At 37.7% G+C, this 21,527-nt stretch overlaps 1 protein-coding gene across 1 annotated transcript in view; it reads right to left on the reverse strand.

The window, feature by feature from the left end:
* LOC122798577 (HEPACAM family member 2-like) overlaps window positions 1–21,527 on the reverse strand; it is a 705,131-nt gene that overhangs the window by 155,571 nt on the left and 528,033 nt on the right. Inside the window, exons 5-7 of the mRNA XM_044067643.1 lie at window positions 8,717–8,842; window positions 8,584–8,608; window positions 8,443–8,480 (exon numbers count right to left, since the gene is read on the reverse strand). Of these exons, the coding sequence (XP_043923578.1) occupies window positions 8,443–8,480; window positions 8,584–8,608; window positions 8,717–8,842 (189 nt within the window). The remainder of the gene's footprint in view (window positions 1–8,442; window positions 8,481–8,583; window positions 8,609–8,716; window positions 8,843–21,527) is intronic.

Consider the following 21,527-nt stretch of genomic DNA (forward strand, 5'->3'; position numbering starts at 1 on the left):
AGACACGCACTGTTTTTACATGATGTTTTAAACACCTTTTTTACAGACTGTTATGTGGGTTTAACCGCAAAGCTGCTTTAACCTGTGTTTTCCTAATTTAACCTTACTTATTCTAACATCCTATCTCTTTCCCTTATATCACAGGAACCCCCCCTACCCTGACTCAACTACGCGAGGTTCCCAAGACCCAAAAAGCTCCAGCAGTAATTACCTCCCAAAAGGGAAACTAAAGAACTTCAACCTAACCTCAATTAAACTACAGGGTAAATTTAAAGCATACTTCTACAGTTAACTAAACTTACCTGGAAAACTGCTCCCATTAAGACCCTGGGGACTCCTGGCGGTGAATGCCCCGCTCCGCTCCCTGCCCCCTTTTCCCACCCGCCCCCAGTACCCCTACATTTATAGGTATAGCCAGCCCCTCCCACTTTCCCCCCTTGCAAATCCAAAGCTGCTCTGACTCACCCTATTACTCCTCCCACTCCTAGGTCCACCCCCACTACCTATTCTAACACTAAGTCTCCTCCCCCTCTTCATACCCTCCCCCTATCTCCATCATGGCCAAACTCATCTATTCTATCACTCCCCTCACATCAATACTACTCGTCACTCTCTATTTCTTAACAAAGTATGAAAACCAATCTCTGATAGGAATCCCTTCCATAAGCCACACTAACTCACAATCCAATCTCTATCACGTTTCTATTCCACCTTCACTCTACCAGGACAAATCTATATCCCCCAAAGTAGTCCATCACACACTTTACCACCCCAAAACTCAAACTAACAAAACCAACCTCAAATTACTATTTAAACTACAAAGATTCCTGGTTTACCTGAAAAATCGAATCATCATAGATGGTGATATCCATCCTAACCCAGGTCCCACCACTGTACCAGACTCTAACCCCTCTAAATTAACCCGAAAACCTACCGACTCCCTTCTAATACTACATCAGAACCTAAGAAGCATTAACAACAAAATTCACAACCTACATGCCATGATAGATACTCACTCCCTGACATTATGTGTCTAACTGAAACATGGCTAAAACCCACCACTAAAGATCAAGAGATCCTCCCACCCGGATATAATATCTTCAGGGCCGATCGTGAAAAGAAAAAAGGGGGAGGAATAGCTGTTATGTTTAGAAATACCCTGAATATCCTTAGGAATCCATTACAACCCCCTATAATCTCTAACCTAGAACTTATAGCCCTAAAAATATGCCTAAACACTCAAAATGCATCAACCTCATTGTTACCTATATCCCACCAGGGAAGAATACAGAAAACCTAGAGCAAACCCTGTGCTGGTTAGCCACCAGCTACCCACAAGAAACCATAGTACTTGGGGACGTCAATATTGACTGGTCTCTCTGTTCTACCCACACTACCCCACAACCCATTAACCTACACGGTTTTTCCCAACATATTCTATCCCCAACCAGAATAGGCAATACTCTCCAAAAAGAAAGTACCATTGACTGGATCCTTACCAACAGAGACTCAAACAACTATACCACAGGTACCCTTCCCAGTGACCTCAGTGACCACCTAATAACTTATATTATTAAACATAAGTGCCCAACTTCCAACCCCCCCTTATATAGACTAATCAGAAACAAAAAGAAATTTATCCCACAACTATTTATTGATGACCTAAAATCCTGCAACTGGACCCTATTAAAAACTCTACCCCTCCAGGAGAGTGTGTCCCACTTCAACGACACATTCCTTAAGATACTTGACTCACATGCCCCACATAGACAAATTAGATCCAAAGTACGTTTAGCACCCTGGCTAACTAGAGAAACAAAAAACAAAATTAAACTCTGCGACCAAGCCTGGGATAAATGGAGAGCAACAAAACCCCCCCAAAATTGTACTAAATTTCAACAGCTAAGAAACACTACTAAAACAGCCATTACCCAAGACAAAAAACAATACTTCTGCCTCCTCCAGCACAAACACCAGAACAACCCAAAAAAATTCTGGGCAGGTTTTAACAACCTCCTGCACCCAGGTAAAACTACTACCCCAACCCCCGAGATACTTATTGAGAAAGGGCAGGAAGAAGTAGCCAATACCTTTAACTCCTTCTTCACCGAGACAATCCAAACTCTAGCCAGTCAACTAACCTCCTCTCCCCCATCGGCCACAAAACCCCGTGATGATGCCCCTACCCCTTTCGCTTTAAAGCCAGTCTCTTCCTCTTACATACGTACCCTCTTAAAAAAGCTCAAACCAACCACCCTTGCGGCTGATCACCTCCCAGCGGAATTCTTACAAATTGCGTCTGATGTAATCACCTACCCTATATCAAACTGTAAAATCTGTTAACAAAAAACTTGGATCCATGTACAGAATAAAAAACTATCTAACTCCTACTGCCAAATTAACTATTGCCCGCACACATCTCCTCTCCACCCTCCTCTATGCCTCCCCAGTCCTTTCTTTCCTCAATAAACGTGAACTCAACATGCTCTCTATTGCCTACAACCACATTGCTAGATTTATAACTGGTTCCCCATATCGCACTCACCATTGTCTTAACCTGAGGAAACTTGGCTGGTTGGAACTCCCCAACCTTCTCAAACTTAACCAACTCACTGAAGCTTGTAAAATAATCAACCAACCAGATAGAACTCCCTCACTGTCTAGCATTCTGACCCCATACACTAACCTTAATAGTCTTCGATCATCCAACAGCACTCAGATCCTAACCATCAAAGCTAAGAACTCAGGTGGCGATGCCCTCTTTAACTCCATTGGCAAGCCGTGGAACTCCCTGCCAAACTACCTTAGAATTACATCCTCACACAATCAGTTCAAAAACAACCTGAAAGAATATCTCAAGACACAATGGCTATGCCCATGTCCTGAACCTGACTAAATACATATCTCAAATCCTTCTAATCCCATATCTCCTTAGTCCTTGTTTCCCTATGTAGATGTTTAAAATCTATCAACCAAATTGTAAACGTGTTTATTTCTTGTATTAGTCAATATACTATTAGTATATAAGAAATCTCTGCTGTGTATAACCTGCTGATTGTTCTGCTGTCTTATTTAACATCTATGAAAATTTTCTCTCTTCTTGTATTTGTAACATGTACCCTCTTTTTTTAACTTGTATTTTTTTAACTTCTAATTTTGACTTGTATTAACCATTATGTTGGAGCTTTTCTCCTCGGGCCTCTACTGAAAAAGGATATGTATCCAGCTAGACTAGCCCGGTTAACAAATGTAAAATAAAATAAATAATAAATAAATAAATATATATATTTTTTGGTATTTTCTTTCTTGGCAATATTGAGACTGCATTGTTATGAGTAGTTCAGAAAAATTGTACAAATTAAAACAAGAGAAAAAGAAAAAAAAAGATGCCTTGACTGGTACTTTAATCCAGACTGTCCAGAATGTTATTATTATTTTTAGTAGCAATAGCACAATCAGGTAAACTGAAAGCATTTTTTCCTTTAGTTATAAACTTGTCTTGGACCTGAAATCCCTAGTCTGAGGGGTTCATTTAGAATCTGAAAATAGCAATCTGATTTGAACTTAGAAAAACATATCATTGTAGCCTTTCCCTTATAATTGGCTGTGTCATCATAGTAGTAATAATACCTTCTTCCTTTTACAGCTTGTGGTCTATACCTGCAATACCCCCGGCATCCCACCTGTGGTGCATAGCACCCTGGTTCCCTACCAGCAAGAACTATCTCAGACATCGTGCGGTGCATTTGGAAAACTGTCCTGCCTTCCCACAAGAATCTAAACCATCTAACGTGTGTATGTACCAAACTGCATAGTCTTTTGTGCCACTGGTTGATGTTTTTGACCCAGCGTGCACTAGCAAGCAGCCCAACACCGACCCAGTCTCCTGTTGCTCCATAGACTCCATCCTTTCCCCCCTGTGCTGCCCCAAACATCTGTAAATTACCCACTTTAGTCTGCAGGTGACAGCATCCACCCACTAACTGACTTACATCTCATTCTTACATAGCTCTGAACTTTCTGACTAATCCTCCAGCTGCCTATCCTACCTCTGTACCCTTATGAATTCTATGTCTGCATTCCACTCTTAGACTCAGTGTCCTACACCTATCCTCTGTGGCTACTTACCTTGTGTTTCTACTCCTGCCCTCACTGATTTTTTTTCATAGCTCACTGATCTCTTGGTCTTCCTTTCTTAGCTCTTCCCGCTCCGTTCACCCTATGGGCTCACTCCACTCCCCTACCCTGCCACCTATTCCCACCTGCCCCCACTACTTCTAGCTGTATAGCCCATTGACCACACCCTACTTAGCTCTTGTCCCACCTCTCACCCTCCTAGCTCCTCCCCTAACAACTCATACCACACCTCACTCTCCTAGCCACTCCCCAATCAACTCATACCACAACCCTTTTACACCTACACCATACACTCCACTCTTTTCAAGCCCTCCTCCCAACTAAAACCCTAAATTACAACTATGCTAGCAAAATCATCCTCACTTATAACCCATCTACTACTACTTCTTGTTCTATCCTATCTAACCTACCTTACCATACCCTTCAATACTATCCATTCACCCCACTTTCACACTACTAGTTCAATCCCTGAACAAAACCAACATTCTTCAACATTCATCAGTCCCCATCTTTACTTCAATAACCCCTCCCTTCTCTTTCCATTCAGACTCTTTCCCATCCACAAACACACCACCCTAACCCTAACTAGCACCAAATATACAACCCACAATCTATACACAAAACTATCCAATGACCTTTATTTCCAACTTCACCATTTAATCAACACCCTTCTTTCCAGTGACATTCACCCCAACCCAGGTCCCTCTCCCATCAACTCCTCATATACACCATCTTACACCCCTCCATCTGTAAAATCCCTCTCCTTCTCAGCATTAAACACTTAAAGTATATGCAACAAAATCCCCAACCTTCAAGACTGGCTTCTCCATAACCATCCTGACATACTCTATCTCTGAAACATGGCTAAAACCCTCCATAAAAAATTCTGAAATAGCTCCCCCCAACTACTATATCATCAGGAAAGATAGAACCCATAAAAAAGGAGGTGGAGTTGCTCTACTCTATTCCTCCTCCCTTTCAGTTACATCATACTCTAAGCCTATTCCCCAATTTGCCAATGCCGAACTACTTTTAGCCTTACTTCACCTAAACAAGCATAAAACCATATGCATAGCCTCCCTCTACATCCCTCCTGGTGACAACATACCTATTCTCGAAGACATACTCTCTTGGCTCTCCTGCAATATTACAAACGAGACTTATATCCTAGGTGAAGTTAACATTAACTGGCCCTCTGTCCAATCCCCCACAAAATCCCTAAATATAAATCTTTATAACTTCCAACAGCTCATCAACTCCATAACCAGACCATCAAAAGACCTTTCCTCTGAGAGCACTATTGACTGGATCCTAGTATCACACCGTCATCTTATTACCAGCAGTGGCACCCTCCCAGACTCCTTCAGCGACCACTTTCCTACTTTCGCTCGTCATCACTCTCCCTCACTGCAAATACCACAAACCACCATCTCTTTGTGTTCCTTAAAGAACTTCAACCCCAACTCCTTCTCTGACTTACTTAAAAATTCAACTGGAATCCTCTAAAAACTCTTCCCTTAGACGAAGCTGTCAATTATTTTAATACAACATTTCTAAACCTACTAGACAACTTGGCCCCTTTGAAAACTAAGAGAATTAAGAGCAAAACCATCCCCTGGCTAACTAAAAATACCTTAGCTGTCATGCGCCTCCGTGATAAAGCCTTAAAGAACCACTACAAAAGCAGAACCCCTGACACTCTGAATGAATACAAAACACTCCGTAACAGAGTAAAAAAACTCATTACTTCCGACCGCAAATCCTACTACATTACCCTCCAAAATGATCACAAAACCAACCCTAAAAAATTCTGGGATACCATCTCCACCCTCTTCAACCCTGGGAAAAAGGAGAACCCTCAACCAGAACATAATGCTTCTGAAATTGACCTAGCCTCCCAATTTAACAGCTTTTTCATCGACTCCATAAGCAAATTAACATCATCTTTCAAAAATAATTCTACTCATCCAACTTCACTTCCCACAGTCCCCCCCCCTCCATAGATACTTCCACCTCCCACCTATCTCTCTTCTCTCTCAAACCCATCCCTGTGTCAACTATTAAAAAACTCCTCCTAAAATTAACACCATGCTCTAATGCCCCTGATAATATCCCTTCCTTTTTCCTAAAAACAGCTGCTGATGCCATTGCCTTCTCCACCTGTATTCTTATAAACCGGTCTATTCAAGAAGGCTATGTACCCCAAATCTGGAAGAAAGCATATTTTATTCCCCTCCACAAAGGTGGAAACAATAATAACATCTCCAACTTTAGACCTATTGCCATCCTATCCCCCATCTCTAAACTACTTGAGAAATGTATTCATATTCAATTTCTACCCCACCTCATCAACAATCACCTACTTACTCCCACACAGCATGGATTCAGACCTGGTCACAGCACTACTACTGCTCTACTCTCCTTCCTTGAAACCATAAATAAAGCACGCGACTCTAACTGTATCGTTTCCACACTCCTCCTGGATCTTTCTAAGGCTTTCGATACTATCTCTCACTCTCTCCTTCTGACTAAACTCTCTAATCTACAACTCTCACCCAATTCTATTAACTGGTTTACTAGCTACCTTTCCAATAGGCAACAAGCCGTCAAATGGAAGAAATCCACTTCCTTATTTCTTAACACTGCCACTGGTGTACCCCAAGGTTCTATATTAGGTCCCTTACTGTTTAACATTTTCATCAACGACTTCCACCGCACTATTCCTAATGTTAAAATCATCCAATATGCAGATGATTCAACAATTATCTGTGCTGCTAACTCCATTCCCACCCTGATACAGCTAACACATGATGCCTTCTCTACCACCGAACAATGGATGCTAGATAATCATCTAGCTCTTAATCCATCAAAAACTAAACTCATGATATTCACCCCATCCAAAACCTTAACTATCAACATAAATTCATTCGCCATAACCAGTCACAACAATACTACCCTTGAAATTGTTCCCAGTGCTAAACTATTAGGCGCTCTTATTGATAATCAGCTTAAATTTGACACTCATATACAAAGTAACATAAAAAAAACTCACCACAAACTTGGTATGTTCTATTGCCATATTCGCTTCCTCACCCCATCCACTAGATTCCTCCTTGCTTCCACATATCTCATCCCTTCCCTCCTTTATGGTGCCCCACTCTTTACCAATCTACAATCCTCTACCAAAACAAAACTCTCCTCCTGCTATAATAAAATCGCCAAATTCATCACTGGCCACAGATCCTCCTCCCATCACTGCATTGCTCTTCACAAGCTAAATTGGCTAGAACTTCCCAATTACCTTATCTACACTCAACTAACTCATGCCCACAAGCTCATATTCAAGCCCTCCCTCTGCCCTTCTCTTGCCTCAACCTTCACTATTCACATACCCAGCCGACCCCTAGAAACCAACACTCAGAACTTAATCAAACTCCACAAACCAACCCGTCCAGCAGGCAAACTCCTACTCTCTTTTTCCCTAGCCCATCTCTGAAACTCCCTCCCACCTCATATTCGTAGCACCTGCAGTCTCCCCTCCTTTAAAACTCTACTTCACTCACACTTACAAACACTGTGGGAATGCTCATGTTCCCATCCTGCTTAACTTTCCTAGCCACTATCTTATCCCTTAGCCAATAACCAGATCACCTCTACAGGAACTTACATACAGTAAATAAACACTTACATTTAATTCTGTGTACATACCTTCACACTATTGTCTTAAACTAAATATCTATCTTAGTGATTATAGTGACTTAAAAAAAAAAAAAAAATTGTTTTGTAAACTGATGTGAATTGTTACATATTGTTATGCTTTACCTTCTATTTCTGCTTTGATTTACTTTGGCTTAAATGTACTCTCCTTGCATTTTACTATGTTTTTATATATTGTATTTCACTATGGTTTTTTTTTGTATCCATGGAGCTTTTCTCCCCAGGACTCCATTGAAAACGGGCTCATTCGGCCCAATGGACCATCCTGGCAACCAAACTTCAAATAAAATAAATAAATAAATAAATCATTTAAAGACAAAAAGTGATATAGCCTGACTGAGATTAGAACCCAGATCTTATAGAACTAAAGTTGTACAAGACACTGAATTGAAAAGACTTTATGCTTCTTCATAAAAAATATACATTTTAGTTAAATAAGGCTATCAAAATTTTTCAAACAACTGTTATATCATAGGCAATACACTACAAAGAAATGTGTAAACTATTTATATGTTTAAAATAATGATTTCAGCATACATTTTCAGGTTGTTTCACATCAATAGCCACATTCTTATAAAAAAGTATTACCTGAAAAGGTCTGTGTTCTCACATAGTCTGACTGTGTTCTGGAATAATTACAATAATAAAAATTAGTACGAAAATAATACAAAACTCAATAAATTACTGTTTTAGAAATGTTAATGGTTATATTTAAATATATTTTCATACCCACTGTACAGCTTCTGTTTTATTACTGCAGAAAAAAAAAAAACAGAAGTCATGTAAGACAGGTAAACAAAAAGAGTACCCAGTTCAATTTATATTTTAACTAAAAGTACATTTTACTGTTTATTTTGCATACCTTTATGTGGATGACAACGCTTCCATAAAAATATGATAACCATAGAAACAATCACAAATAAAGACATTGCTGTTATAACAGCTAATGATGGTAAAGAGCTTCCCTTCTGAGACAGTTTCTCCTGACCTGTTTGGAAACAAAAGAAGAACAATATTAAAATATGTGTTGATGAGTTCATATAAAACTTTCATATTTTTATGCTTAAAAAGAAACAAAACTAAGCAAAGAGCTCTAAATTTACTGCCCTATTTCACTTACACATAACTGCTAGTAGTGCTTGAGTTGTGCGTTTTTCTTAGCATTTGTGCAGTTCAGCCCTTTATGGAGCTGCATTTTTTTGGAAGTTTCATTAGTCATTCACTCATCAAGTACAAATACTGCCAGCTAGTTTAGAAATAGTGCTTCCAGTGACAGGCGTTTAAAAATTTCTTTAAAAACTATTCCCTATGAACAATGATGAACCAATTTTAATTTAAAGCTGAAGTACTCTAAACTTACCAAAATAATTTACTGACTTTGCACATGAAGTTCTTGAAGCATAAAGAAAAGATTAGCCTTTCTGCGATGTTTATGAAAGTATATTAAATAAATCTTGGTTTTAGGTTTGTTGCCAAAAAAAAAATAGGGACAGTCTAATTTTCTTTATACAATAATCTATTTCCTTCTGTCTGTAAAAAGGCACATGTAACACCATATACAAATAATTTGATTTTTCTTTGAATTTATAGGCAGTTTAATATCCTTCAACATGACCTACAAACAATTTTTTATAAACATTTGTTTTGCTGCTCTCTCAAAACTTGCTTAGACCTTACAGATCTGGTTGGGACAACGGTTTCTATAGTTCCCAGTTTAAAAATAGTAGTTTTATGACTTACTCCATCCCTAATCTAAACCTATTATCCCGAATCTCTCTGTTAAACAGGTAGAATAGTATTTCATAAAATAAAAAAAAAAAAAAAAAAAAAAAGAGGAATCCATTTCCTATATTAACTTTCCAGCCCCCTTTCCAGTACCATTAATAACTCCACAAAATCTTCTAATTTATTTTATTTAACATTTGTTTACCAGGAAAGTCCAACTTGGAACAAGACAATTTTCAGCAGAGGTCCAGGGAGAAACGCTTCAGACGCATGGCTTTGGAATGTGGGGGGAAAGCAGAACACCCAGAGGAAACCCACACAAATGCAGGGAGGGCATGCAGACTCCCCACAGAAAGCACACCAGCTTAAGTGCTGGTGTCATTCAAAGGGGATCCAATGCCTGTCAGCTTGGGATGATATGCTCGACAAGCCACGATGCTTCGCTAGGGACGGCTTGCACCTATCACCCCTGGGCTTTCGGATATTGGCAAAGGCTCTTGCTACCCCCATAGTGCCTTTTTTAGGCAAGGCTCAAAAGACAAACCCACCTCCATAGGTATCACAAGGGATAAGAAACTAAGAGTAATGCTACTCAACGCCAGAAGTCTAAACCTCAAGATGCACGCACTCGAAACTCTCCTTAGCATGGAGAACATCGATATCTGTGCAGTAACAGAAACCTGGTTCAGGGCTCCCGAGAGCACCCCAGCACTACCAGGTTATACCTCATACCATGCGTTTCGCCCCAAAACTTGGACCGAACCACAAAAGGAGGGGAGTATCGATATTCATCAAAGATACCCACACCTCCAGGTTGGTGGCAAAGCACGAAGCATCAGAGACTATCCATGTGCAACTAACAGTGGGTAAAACTGCCTTCCAGTTTATAGCCTGCTACAGACCACCCTCCCAAACCCAGGAACCCCACTCGGCCTTCCTGAGAACACTGGAAAATATGAAGGTCTCTCCAAACACCATTATATTGGGTGACTTCAACTACCCAAACATAGACTGGGAGCATTACTCTAGCTCCAACACCCTAGCCCAAAGGTTCCTAGAATTTATAAACTCAAATGCTATGGAACAACTTGTTACCACTCCCACAAGAGGGGAAAACATACTGGACCTGATCATCACCAACATGGGGACTCTATGCTCCAGACCAGAAGTGTATCCCTCACTGGTAAGATCAGACCATAAACTAATCTCACTGGATATTCACATCCCAACCCCACCCCCTGCCCAGAAAACCATAGTGAAAAACTTCTCTAAAGCAAATTTCACACTCCTCAAAACTGAGGTGGAATCCTTCAAAGCCCCCGGGCCTGTGGAAAATATGGCCCAGACCGCAGAATCCTTTATAAACACATTCTATGAACACCTTCAGGAATGCATGGATCATGCGATCCCAAATAAAACCAAGACCCAATCCTCCAAAGGCAGACGTCCTGTCTGGTGGACCCCAGCCATAAACAAACTATACAATAGAAGGAGGAAGCTACTAAATGATAGAGCAAAATCCCCAAAAGGGGAGGCATCACTGATCAGTATTAGCAAAAAATTACGGGCACACATAAAATTGTCTAAGGCCAGCTTCGAGAGAAAAATTGCACAGGACACTAAGGATAATCACAAGGCTTTCTTTAGTTATGTTAGGAACCTGGATGGTAATTCCCAGATATGCTCAGAATTAGTCCAAAATGACAAAAAATACACTGAACCCACAGACATTGCCAACATACTAGCTGACAGGTTCAGCGCAACCCCCACCAAAAGGGCAAATATCTATCCCAGCAGAGTGCTGCCCCCCTGACATCTCAGATGCTCAGGTAAGAGCCGCCCTCTCCAAAGCAAAAAACACAGCATCAATGGGACCAGATGGTGTCCCAGGCTGCGTCCTACATGAACTCCAAGAAGAGCTAAACCCAAACATAAAACTACTGTTCAATCTCAGCCTTACTACAGGAAATGTGCCCAAAGAGTGGCGTACAGCAACAGTGGTCCCTCTCCATAAAGGTGGTGCCTCAATGGATCCTGGAAAGTATCGCCCCATAAGCCTGACTAGCTTGGTCTGCAAAGCTATGGAAAGGATCATCATGGACCTCATAAATAAAGATATTGGGGACCTACAAACACTGGATCCTACCCAGTTTGGCTTTGTTAAGGGCAGATCCTGCCTCTTAAACCTGGTTGATTTCTTTGAAACAGTCACCAAGGCCATTGACGAGGGGAAGGTGGTCCACACAGCCTACCTGGACCTCGCAAAAGCCTTCGATACAATACCCCACTCGGGCATTATAAATAAGCTCACCAGTTTAAATATAAACCCCTATGTCACTAGATGGATTGCAAACTGGCTCAAGGACAGAACCCACATGGTTAGAATTGCTGGAGCCATGTCAGACTCCAAACCAGTTACAAGTGGTGTCCTACAAGGCTCAGTCCTGGGACCTCTCTTGTTTGGTATATATTTCTCGGAGGTACAGGCCAACACGGAAGGACTGTGGCTGACCAAGTTCGCAGATGACTGCAAACTGGGCGCCATAATCGGCTCTCCAGTCAACACAAGCATCCTCCAAAAGGGCCTCATAGAAACAGACAACTGGTGCCAGAGCCATGGCCTCAAGCTAAATGCCAAAAAGTGTATAGTCATCCCCTTTGGCAAAAACAAAGTGCCCACAAATTACCACATAGGTGGTAATCCATAAGTTCATACTAGGCTATCTGCCCTAGGGCATTTATAAGCCTAGCCAGAATGTGTTTGGGTTTCACCACCCATTTTAAATTTATTTTGCTATGCCCTTTTTCGAGGTTAGTATACTGTGCCTCTGTCTAACAGTGACACAGAAGTGATACCCGGGGTAAACCTATGATCTCCCATCCACTCATCAAGATTCCTCCTGAGGAGAGTCAGTGAGGGACTCTGCCTAACCTGGACTGGGATTTTATTCCAGAGTGAAGGGAGCCTCTGGGTTATGAATCTGTCCCTCCAGCATGTCTACCTTCCTCTCCTCACTGCTTAATATCTCTATTATAAAGTACTCAAATACTCCCATACAGGGCCTATTATGTGTAAATTATTACGTCTTGTGTGATGAGTCTTTTGATTGAATCAGTTAATGTGAGTCTTTTCTCCAAAATACTGCCATCCAGTGTCTACTATGTGTAAATTAAGCTTGCTTGGAACAAACCATTGCATGATATATCTTTTTTGATTGTACATTTACCACTGTACATATCGTTTGATGTGGAGCTTTTCTCCCAGGGCCTCCACTGTAAATGGACCTCATTCCAGTTGGACTTTCCCGGTAAACAAATGTAAAATAAATAAATAAAATAATAAAAATAACAAGTCCTTATTTTTTCTTGATTTTTTTCTATATACCACTTTTTCTTTATGAAAATATTTCTGTCATTCTTTACTAAGTCCTTTAAAGGATTTTTACATATTCTTCCATATTTTTTATTGATTTTCTTACATCCTTCTGTCAGTCTAAAAAGCAGTTTTACAATTTCTTTTTAAAAACAAGCCACCATTCAGACCAATGTATATACAATATTTTCATAGTAATATATTTCCATAATTGTAATATTATTCTCCTTCTATTTTCATCCTATGTTTTCTCGTTTGTTCCTTTTATGCCTTTTCATATTTTTTATATACTCTTTATCCTCTTTTAACTCTATCCATATTGCTAGATCTTAAAAAAAATGTTACAATTGACATCCCTTCAGCAACATTATCCCTTCTTTTCTCCTGATGAATGAAGAGATTTAGACATTGTTGGATACTTCACTGTACCTCAGTTTGTTTGTCTGACTGCAAAGGTTGTAACAACATGTGAAGCTATTGTAGCTTCTTATCATTGATCTGTGGTGGATGGCACTGGCTGCTGTTACAGTGTAGTGTAAGACTATAGCAATAACCCATGCCTGGGTGTGGGTAATGCTGGATTTACCCACGGTTGGCGTGGTTTGGTCCCGAGGGACCAAACAAAGCCAACCGTGGGTAAATACAGCATTACCCACACCCAGAAGTGGGTTATTGCTATTATACCATGACATTATTTAAGAAAAGAAACTATTACTTTTCTTAAATAATGGCATAGTGTAATGCCTGTTTGCTGCCCTTCCGCAGATGTCTGGCATCCGCGGCAGTTCTGATGTACTACGCGCCTGCGCAGTACATCAGAGCTGTGGGCAAAAGCAACGGAGAAAGCAAGATCTCTGTTGCTTTTTTTTTACTGTTTTTGCTATGTTAAATGGGTTTAACATAGCAAGACAGTTTTAAAATAAGCAACGGAAATGTCCGTTGCTTATTTTAAAACTGTCTCACTATGTTAAACCCATTTAACATAGCGAAACAGTAAAAAAAGCAATGGAGATCTTGCTTTCTCCGTTGCTTTTTTTTTAAAACCTGTCTCGCTATGTTAAATGGGTTTAGCATAGCGAGACAGCTTTAAAATAAGCAACAGAGATCTCCGTTGCTTATTTTAAAGCTGTCTCGCTATGTTAAACCCATTTAACATAGTGAGACAGTGTTTTAAAAGTAGAGTTATACTAATGGAAAAAAGTCCGGGTGACCGGACCTTTTTCCATTAGTATAACTCTATTTACAATGTGCACGCTGGCCAATCAGCGTGCACGTTTGGGGGGGGGGGGTCATGGAATAACAGAGATTAACAACACTAAGAAGTGCTTATTAAAACTTTAAACACCTTTCTTAAATAAGACAGGAAAACCTGATTTGCATTTTAATTGGGTTGCCAGAACAGTCTTCTGTTTGTTTTAACAGGGAACCTGTGAGGTGTGAACTATGACCAGTAGTAGACATTTAGGTTGATCAAAAGTATCTATGTATTTCTGATATTTCCTTAGCATTTTAGCTACAAATTATTTGTTTAGGTTCTGCATTTTTAATAATATGTATTAAAATAAATGCTTTTTTAGCTGTACAATACTGTCAAAACATATTAGTTAAAGGTAGAAAATGTAAGTTAAAGTAAGGTATATATGTTTTAAGCATTTAGATATGGTATTATTGCAATACAACTGAACGCTCTCAAGTATTGTAGTAGCTATTATAGAATATGCAACTTGGAGCACTCTTCAGGAAGCGAGTAATATAAATGTTAGTAAGAATTTGAGGTCTAGCAATTAGTGCAGTAGACTGAAACTGTAAGCAGATGACAGGCTATTTCTTGTGGCCCAGGGTTTGATTTCCTCAGCTGTTGTTCTGACTACTATGTGACTCTTGGCAGGTTACTTAACCAAATGGTGTTTTGGGTTTTTGGGAAACTTAGATTGTGTTCTTATTAGACTCTTTGACTGCACTCCTGGTAAGTAATTATGAATCTAAAGATTAAACATATGTTTATTTAGATACAAATTATTATATAATAAGGGAGACAGAATTAAAACAGATTTTCTATTTTTCTTTCACTGTACAACATTGTTGGTACATATTAGTTAAAGCAAAATGTATATACTTTAATCATCTACATTTTAAAATAGATTGTTTTTTTTAAACACCTTTATTGAATTATTAATTATGACGTAGGCAAATGTACATTTACAAACATTATGCTTTACATATATTGTTATATATCATATAGCCCATCCTTAACTTCACATAAATAGAGAGAGTGATAACTTCAGATGTCAAAGTGGGGGCCATATAGCTTTGCTTATTGAACTTGAACAGTCTTAGGAAGGTTGATAGCAAAAATGTGGGGGGGGGGGGTCTGGTGGTTGATACAGTGGGTTGAAACTCTGACCTGTTGATGGGCTGTTTCTTGTGGTATGCCTACTATTTTACTCTGAGGCGGTTATTTAGCCAGACAGTGCTCTGGGGTTTTTGGAAAAGTAAGGTAGTCTCCTCAATAATCTTCACTGTATATCTGGTAACTATGTATGAACTTAAAGACTGAACATGTGTTTGAATGGATACAGACTACTATATGATGATAGGGAAGATAAAACTAAAACCAGTTTCTTTTTGTTGTACAATATTTTTGTACATATTGCTAAAGTGGGAGTGTGTATGCTTTGAGCACTTAGATGGGGTTGTTGGAAGGTTGTTGTAAAAGTGTCTTTGGCTTCACATAGATAACAGTTGGTGATGGCTCCAGATGTCAGAGCAAATGGCATGTAGTGATGGCTATAGATGTCAGAGCAAATGTCATGTGGATTTGCTTGTAGGACTTCAACAGTATTGAGAAGGTTAGTGATGTGGGAGCTGGAGCATCTTTAGTATGGCATTTGGAAGAACGTATTGAAGCTTTGGACTGTTGGTGGGCTGTTTCTTATTGTCTATGGTTTGATTCTCATACCCATCATCTGCCTACTGTGTGACTGTGAGTGGGTTGCTTAGCTGGACAGGGTTCTATGGCGTTTATGGGCTGAGATAGTCTCTTTGCTGATCTCCTTGTCTGCATACCTGGTAACTAGCTATGAATCTAAAGATTAAACATAGGTTTAAAAAGATACAAACTAATATATGATAATAAGAATTAGAACATATTTTTTTCTTTTTTGACCATTGTAATTTAGATATATTATAATTTACTTATAATAACCGATATAAAGCATCTATTGATAATATGCACACACACACACACACACACACACACACACACACACACACACACACACACACACACACACATATATATATGTATGTGTGTGTGTGTATATATATAATATATATATATATAGTTACACTTCATAATCTCGAATTACTGAAAGCTCGAAATTCAGTAACCCAAGACCATAAAGCTGAAAACCAGAATGCCAAAAGTGCATAATAACGAATTTGAATATCTCGAATCCGCACTTCTGCATTTCCGGTACATCGTGTGTAGTGTTATGGTGCCTGAAATGGCAGGTAAGTGAGTGTTTGTGTGTGTTTTTGTACATTGTGTGTGTGGGTAAGGGTAGGGAGGTGTAAGTGTGAGTGTGAGTGTTGGATTTGTTGGTGTTTATGTGTGATGTGTATTTGTGTGCGAGCGAGTGGAGGATGGCATGGTGTGAGTTTTTTTTTTTTTTTTTATGTTATGTGCTACCTTGGAGTTGGTATATATAAATAGGGGGTGCAGGGGGTGTGGAGGGCACATGTAGTGTAGGGCTGTGTGGTTTGTGTGCTGTGGGTGGAATGGTTTGTATGTTAAGTGGTGTATGGTGTATGTATGTTCGTGATTGTGTGATTTGGGATTGTGGTTTTGGTGTTGTGAATGGTTCGACTTTATAGTCTCGGGTTACCGAATTTCGAGGTTTCAGTAATTTGAAATTATGAAGTGAAACCATCTATATATATATATATATATATATATATATATATATATATATATATATATATATACATATTCATACATACATACGTATAGTGGTCTACATTTTTCAAGTAAGGACAATTAGCAAACATGAGTGTAAAAGAGAATCATAAGGGTGGTTTGAGATTTTTATTCAAACAAGGAACCTTAAGCTCCAAGGAAGGTAATTGATATATGTATATTTCAGGGGGTTTTATACTATTATTAACTCTTTGCTTTTTCTTGTCTTTGTTAAATACATTGAATTTTCAGAAAATAAATTCCCTTTTATTTTCATGTAGACATTATTATAAGAACCTTTGTTGCTACTGAGATCATAGACTATTAAATAATAGTATGTGTGAGACTACAATAAGATGCTTTCTTTAAAATGTGTTTCTTTAATGTAAATTGCCTCAATATTGGTAAAATTAGAGAGGTATTTTGTTAAGTTATTTAAAAAGAATAAATCACAAATAACAAGAAACTCATTTGTTGCAAGATGATGGTATTAGATTAAAAGGAATATACAGTACTAGCAAATTGTAGCTATAAAGAAAAGAGAAGGGGTATACCAATCATATAGAGAATTTCTGTAATAAATCATAGGTTATTGACTGATATAGTGATGTTACAGGTATGTGTATGGTCATTAATGATATCAAAAAAGAATCTGAACCTTAACAGATATATACTGGATTCCAAGAATTGGAGCTAAAGTCTCTTTGAAGTATCTGGAGGTTTTAACTTAACTTCAAATATGCAGGTTACTAATAATGGCAGGAGACTTTAACTGTTCACTTAAAGAAAATGATACCAGGGTAATTAGCAAATCTAGAATTTCAGCATCAGCTAAGGCTCTAGTAATCTTGACTGACTAATTTAATTTTATAGATACTAATAACTTTTCTGCACTCATTACTGTTATAGATTTGCTAAGCTGTTGAGAACTGATGGGTTACATGTTTTAAATGATTTTTTTCTAAAATGGAAAATGTAAAGTTGATAGCATGTCCTTTCACAGATCACAATGGAATTAGTTGATGATAAATCCAAGAAAATTAAATTGTTATAACAGAGTGCCAGCTTATAAAACAAAGTTAAATAATTTTAGAGTGGTTGATAAAAGAAATTCAGAATTTCATAGACTTCAATAATAATGCTGAAGTTTCTGATGTGATCATATGGGTGTCAGCAAAAGCATATTTATATGGCAAAGTCTCTACATGATATTATAAAAAAAAGAAAACCATTAGCTAAAAATGCACTGGAATTGCAAAGAGAGATAGACAATATAAAGTTAAACATACAAAAAGGAGAAAACACCTCTTATCAGAAATGGAAACACGAATGCAGAGTTTCAGAAAATCCTACAGCTTTAGTTTTCCATAGTTTAGAAGAAGTTTGAGCTATATTCTTATTTTCTAACTCCTAAAGACTTACATAAGTTAGCTCTTTGATTCAGAATGATAGCATAACTAATCACATGAATAGTTATTGTTGGTGGTAGTAAGTAATATATGGATGTGAAAGGAAGTCAGGACTGTTTAAAAACATAGCAAGAAAATGAATGCTCAGAATAGTATCACAGAAAATGTATTTGAAAAGTATATTTACCTATTTAAATAGAATATCCAAGACAATTATTTTTGGAGAAAATTAGAAAAAAATAGAAAAAAACAATACACATATAACAGAAATAAAAGCACAAATTAAAACATTGAAGGGGAAAAAAGTTCAGGTAATGATGCCATACTTTCTGAATTATATAAAATATTACCACACAATGTCTAATTTCATTTACAGAAACTCTTCACATAAATCAAATTTATATTTAACATGCTCCCATCAAGGGAATAAACAATAATTTCTCCCTTTATAAAATAGGATAAAGATATAGCTCTATTCTCTTATTACAGGCCTATATAATTACTGAATATTGATTACAAAAATTTTGTCAATGCTTGTCAACAGATTAAAAATATACTACTTACATTAATAGAGGTAGACTAAATCAGCTTTATGTTAAATAGATAAACACAGGATAACATCAAATACATAATTACTTTAATAGATTATGCAAATAACAATAAACAAGAACTATCAATAATTAGCCTGGATTCAGACAAAGCTCTTGATTCAGTAAAATGGTCTTATTTAACTAAAGTATTAGAGGTATACTGATTTTTCAAGTCATTTAACTTTTTTATTAATCATCTTTATCCAATGTCATTCTCATTTGTTAAACTAGGTGTAGTACCCTCCTCTGGGCCAGTAATACAGTGACACTGGTGGGGAATGTTCACTTAGAAAGAAAATGGATACACACAGTATTTTCAGATGCAGCTCTCTGCACCAAGTACAATTTTGCTTAAGAGCACACTGGGAGCACATTCCAAGCCTGAGGCTGGGTTTTCCTCTCCAGGCCCCAAATAAGACTCCACCTTTCTCACTGCAGAAATCAGTGCTCTGTATCCCTGTTCCAAGTATCTGACACACACACACACACACACACACACACACACACACACACACACACACACACACGTTGAGATTTGAATTTCACACTCTCACACACCTGGGAAAGGCTGGCACAGATTTACCCTCTATACCTCCTCCACCCAGACTAAAAGGTAGACTCACTGCCACCATCCAGCTACTTTAAGGGTCTTACCAGAGTACCCATTTACTCTTATCAAAATTAATACTTATACAAATGGTAGTACTAACTAAGCAGCAAGACATTTAGGAGCATGAAGCCACAGTGCCACCAAATAAATGCAGTTACTCTCAAAGGTTAAACTATTTTCTAAAAGACCAGTCACAATGAAATGTTTAGATATATTTATTAATAACTAATAAAATAGAAAACATGAAAATACTGAATAGCTATTTACAATGAAAACCAGAGTTTCAATTTACAAGAAATATAAAAAATAACACAGATGAAAAGACTCAGGCAGATACATAAAAAAACAATATTTAACTAGTCTCACTAAATATTTCCTAACTGACTGAAGAATTATTACTCCCTGGTTACTTACTGAAACAAGGCAAGATGAAGTGGATAAGAGTCTTTGTTGTCAGGTTTTCAAAAACAGAGTGATGAGTGTCTTCTGTCACATCTATCACTAGTATTTAAATACAATTTCAGTTCTAACTACAGGATGACATCACATCTGGACACCTGACTCTGTGGTTCCCACACTACCCCCTCACTATATACTGAGCCAGGATTTGGCACAGGTGTGTCACAATACACACATAGAACTTTAACTAAATGTTTAATACAGCATCTGGAAGCTATAAAACAATTCCATCCCTTCTACTCTTCCTGCAGAAAGGCTTTCCATAGACATTGCATCTCTGGTTGCATTTAGACCTGTGAGATAGAATCTTTATGGCCTAAACCAAGTCATTTAATTTCAGGCTATTTTTAACATTAGGTTGGCTGAGCTAACCCCTTCTTCCCTTCCAGTAACCTCTGTTAAAATATAGATATTTCAGCAGTTACAACAATATAGCCTGACATACATGTATATTTCATGTCTGTCCAACAGGGGCCACTTTTGATACTATTTAAAACAAGCAGCTTTACAAATACATTTTAACATAAGCATTTGTACAAATCAGTTTGATATTCAAACAACGTATACTTTTTTACAAAACTCTATCTAGCTATGCTGGCATATGTTACACATGCACTGCCCTACTCCCCCTAGCACAGCTTGTACTACCTCACAACATCACATCACAATCTTTTATTTATCAGCCAAGAAAGATTTGCAAGGGCATGAAACAAGGTTTTATCTTGTCTTCTTTATTATTACTTTGGCTATTGAGCTTCTACCTGAGCACATAAAACTTAATGATATAATAGGATTTAAAACAAATGATCAGTATATTTCCTAAATTCAGTTATTTGCTGGCAGTATACTGCTAACAATAGATAACATTGATTATTCACTAATAAATATAAAAAAAATCTTTCAAATCAATAAAGAGTTACATTATTTGGAAACGAATAGCAAATTTAAATTGGATAGTGATGAAATAAATATTTAGTGTCTTTTTTCATGCAAAGTATAAACCAATAGCAGCAAAAAATATAAAATATTTTAGACAATATTAACACAATAAATAAATTGAATGCTGTTATTATGGAATAAATGTTGATTTTTAAATGGTTATTTTACCCCAAAATATTATACATTGTGCATACAACTTCTTTATTTCCTTCTAAAGAACACATTAAAACAATTTTAACAATATTTGCTTGAAGTTCTTATGGCACCTCTACAAACCTAGAATAGTTTTGTGACATCATGTAAGAGAATGGAAATATGGTGGAACAGGATTTCCTGATGTAGAAATATATGTTACAGCTTTAATTATTAAAACATTAGCTTTAATGTTAAATTCAGATTAGTCAGGCAACTGGAAAAACTGCATGAAATCATTGGGTTAAATAAAGAGACAGTATCACTTCACACTTTATACAGATCTCGAATAATAACATAAATTGGTTGTTAAAGAAATATGCATTAAAAACATCTATAACCCAACAGATTTTATTTAAATAAATAACATATTAACATGATTAAAAGTTTTATATATAAATTCCCAAAGATAAAAGCA

Source organism: Protopterus annectens, chromosome 3.part1 (genome assembly GCF_019279795.1).
Source record: "Protopterus annectens isolate FY-2018-M chromosome 3.part1, PAN1.0, whole genome shotgun sequence".
NCBI classification, from domain to species: domain Eukaryota; kingdom Metazoa; phylum Chordata; order Ceratodontiformes; family Protopteridae; genus Protopterus; species Protopterus annectens.